This window comes from Mandrillus leucophaeus, unplaced genomic scaffold (assembly GCF_000951045.1).
Source record: "Mandrillus leucophaeus isolate KB7577 unplaced genomic scaffold, Mleu.le_1.0 Scaffold497, whole genome shotgun sequence".
NCBI lineage: Eukaryota > Metazoa > Chordata > Mammalia > Primates > Cercopithecidae > Mandrillus > Mandrillus leucophaeus.
The window spans coordinates 1,099,391-1,101,023 of NW_012105331.1; the positions used below are offsets into that span (position 1 = coordinate 1,099,391).

Below are 1,633 nucleotides of genomic sequence, written 5' to 3' on the forward strand. Positions count from 1 at the left end.
GCTCTGTCGCCCAGGCTGGAGTGCAGTGGCATGATCTTGGCTCACTGCAAGCTCCACCTCCCTGGTTCATCCATTCTCCTGCCTCAGCCTCCCAAGTAGCTGGGACTACAGGCACCCGCCACCAAGCCTGGTTACTTTTTTTTTTTGTATTTTTAGTAGAGATGGGGTTTCACCCTGTTAGCCAAGATGGTCTCAATCTCCTGACCTCGTGATCTGCCCGCCTCAGCCTCCCATAGTGCTAAGATTACGAGTGTGAGCCACCGTGCCCAGCAAAGATGTCTTATACAAAGCCTATGTGTTTTAAAAATTGTGATGAAATACACATAACATAACATTTACCATCTTAACCATTTTAAGGTGCACTGGTTAGTGACATTAAGTATATTGCTGTGCCAACAATCTCTAGAACTCTTTTCATCTTGTAAAACTGAAACTCTGTACCTGCTGAACAATAACTCCCCATTTCCTCTTTCTCTGGCTCTGACAACCACCATTCTACTTTCTGTCTCTATAAATTTGCCTACTTTACAAACCTCACAGAAATGGAATCACTCAGTATTTATCCTGCAACTGGGCTTATTTCACTTAGCAAATGACCTCAAGATTCATCCATGCTGTAGCGTGTCAGAATTGCCTTCCTTTTTAAGGCTGAATAATATTCCGTTATATGTACATATCCCATTTGTTTATGCATTCACCTGCTGATGGACATCTGGGTTGCTTCCATTTTTCAGCTATTATGAATAATACTCTAAGAACATGGGTGTACAAATACTTCTTGTTTGCAATTCTTTTGGGTATATACCCTGAAGTAGAATTGCTGGATCATATGGTAAGGGCTAAACATTTTTTACTTTCATAAAATAAATAGAATATGCTGTCAAACTTTAAACAGGAAGACAAACTCTATTTCCTTTAGCATATAAATGGAGTGATCGTGTAAAAACAAGCAAAACACCAGCTACCAAAGATGGCAACGATCCCCTTACACTGTAGATCTCATGATAAAAGATGACAGTGTGGTACGATAATTACATAGTTAAATCCACGTTTGGTTTTTTTCCAGTGTTTTCCTGCAATGAACTACTTACTTTATTTCTTTCGGTATCGTCTGTATCCTCTCTAAAAGTTCCTGTCCTTAGAATTCCACTTTCTGGTTGTCCTTTAATCTTAAATGGCTGTAAAATTATTAAAATTACAGAAGTGAAAGAAAACTTTAACTCTCCTTCCAACATAAAGCTACTAGTTAACACAACCGAATCTATGAGACTGAAAATGTAAAAGGAGAAAAAAAGGCCTCTGAAAATTTTATTATATTTTACTGTCACAGTCAAAATACTTAAAAAACTAAAGAACTCTGATGAATCAGTGAAAAAAAAAAAAGATGAAAATCAAAGTGGATTGTGAAGCACTGGGTCACACTACATGGCCAAGTATAAAATGCTCATCATTAATGTATATTCCCCAAGACCTAATTTGAACATTATCTTTTTTTTTTTTTTTGAGATGGAGTCTCGCTCTGTCGCCCAGGCTGGAGTGCAGTGGCACGATCTTGGCTCACTGCAAGCTCCGCCTCCCGGGTTCACGCCAGTCTCCTGCCTCAGCCTTCCGACTAGCTGGGACTACAGGCGCC

General features: G+C 39.5%; 1 protein-coding gene across 4 annotated transcripts in view; it reads right to left on the reverse strand.

The window, feature by feature from the left end:
* USP8 (ubiquitin specific peptidase 8) overlaps positions 1 to 1,633 on the reverse strand; it is an 83,245-nt gene that overhangs the window by 22,487 nt on the left and 59,125 nt on the right. For 3 of the 4 annotated variants that reach the window (XM_011995755.1, XM_011995756.1, XM_011995757.1), the window contains one exon: positions 1,092 to 1,178. The exons of the other annotated variant lie outside the window; for it this stretch is intronic. In XM_011995755.1, coding sequence (XP_011851145.1) covers positions 1,092 to 1,178 — 87 coding nt within the window. The remainder of the gene's footprint in view (positions 1 to 1,091; positions 1,179 to 1,633) is intronic. 4 annotated transcript variants of the gene reach the window in all.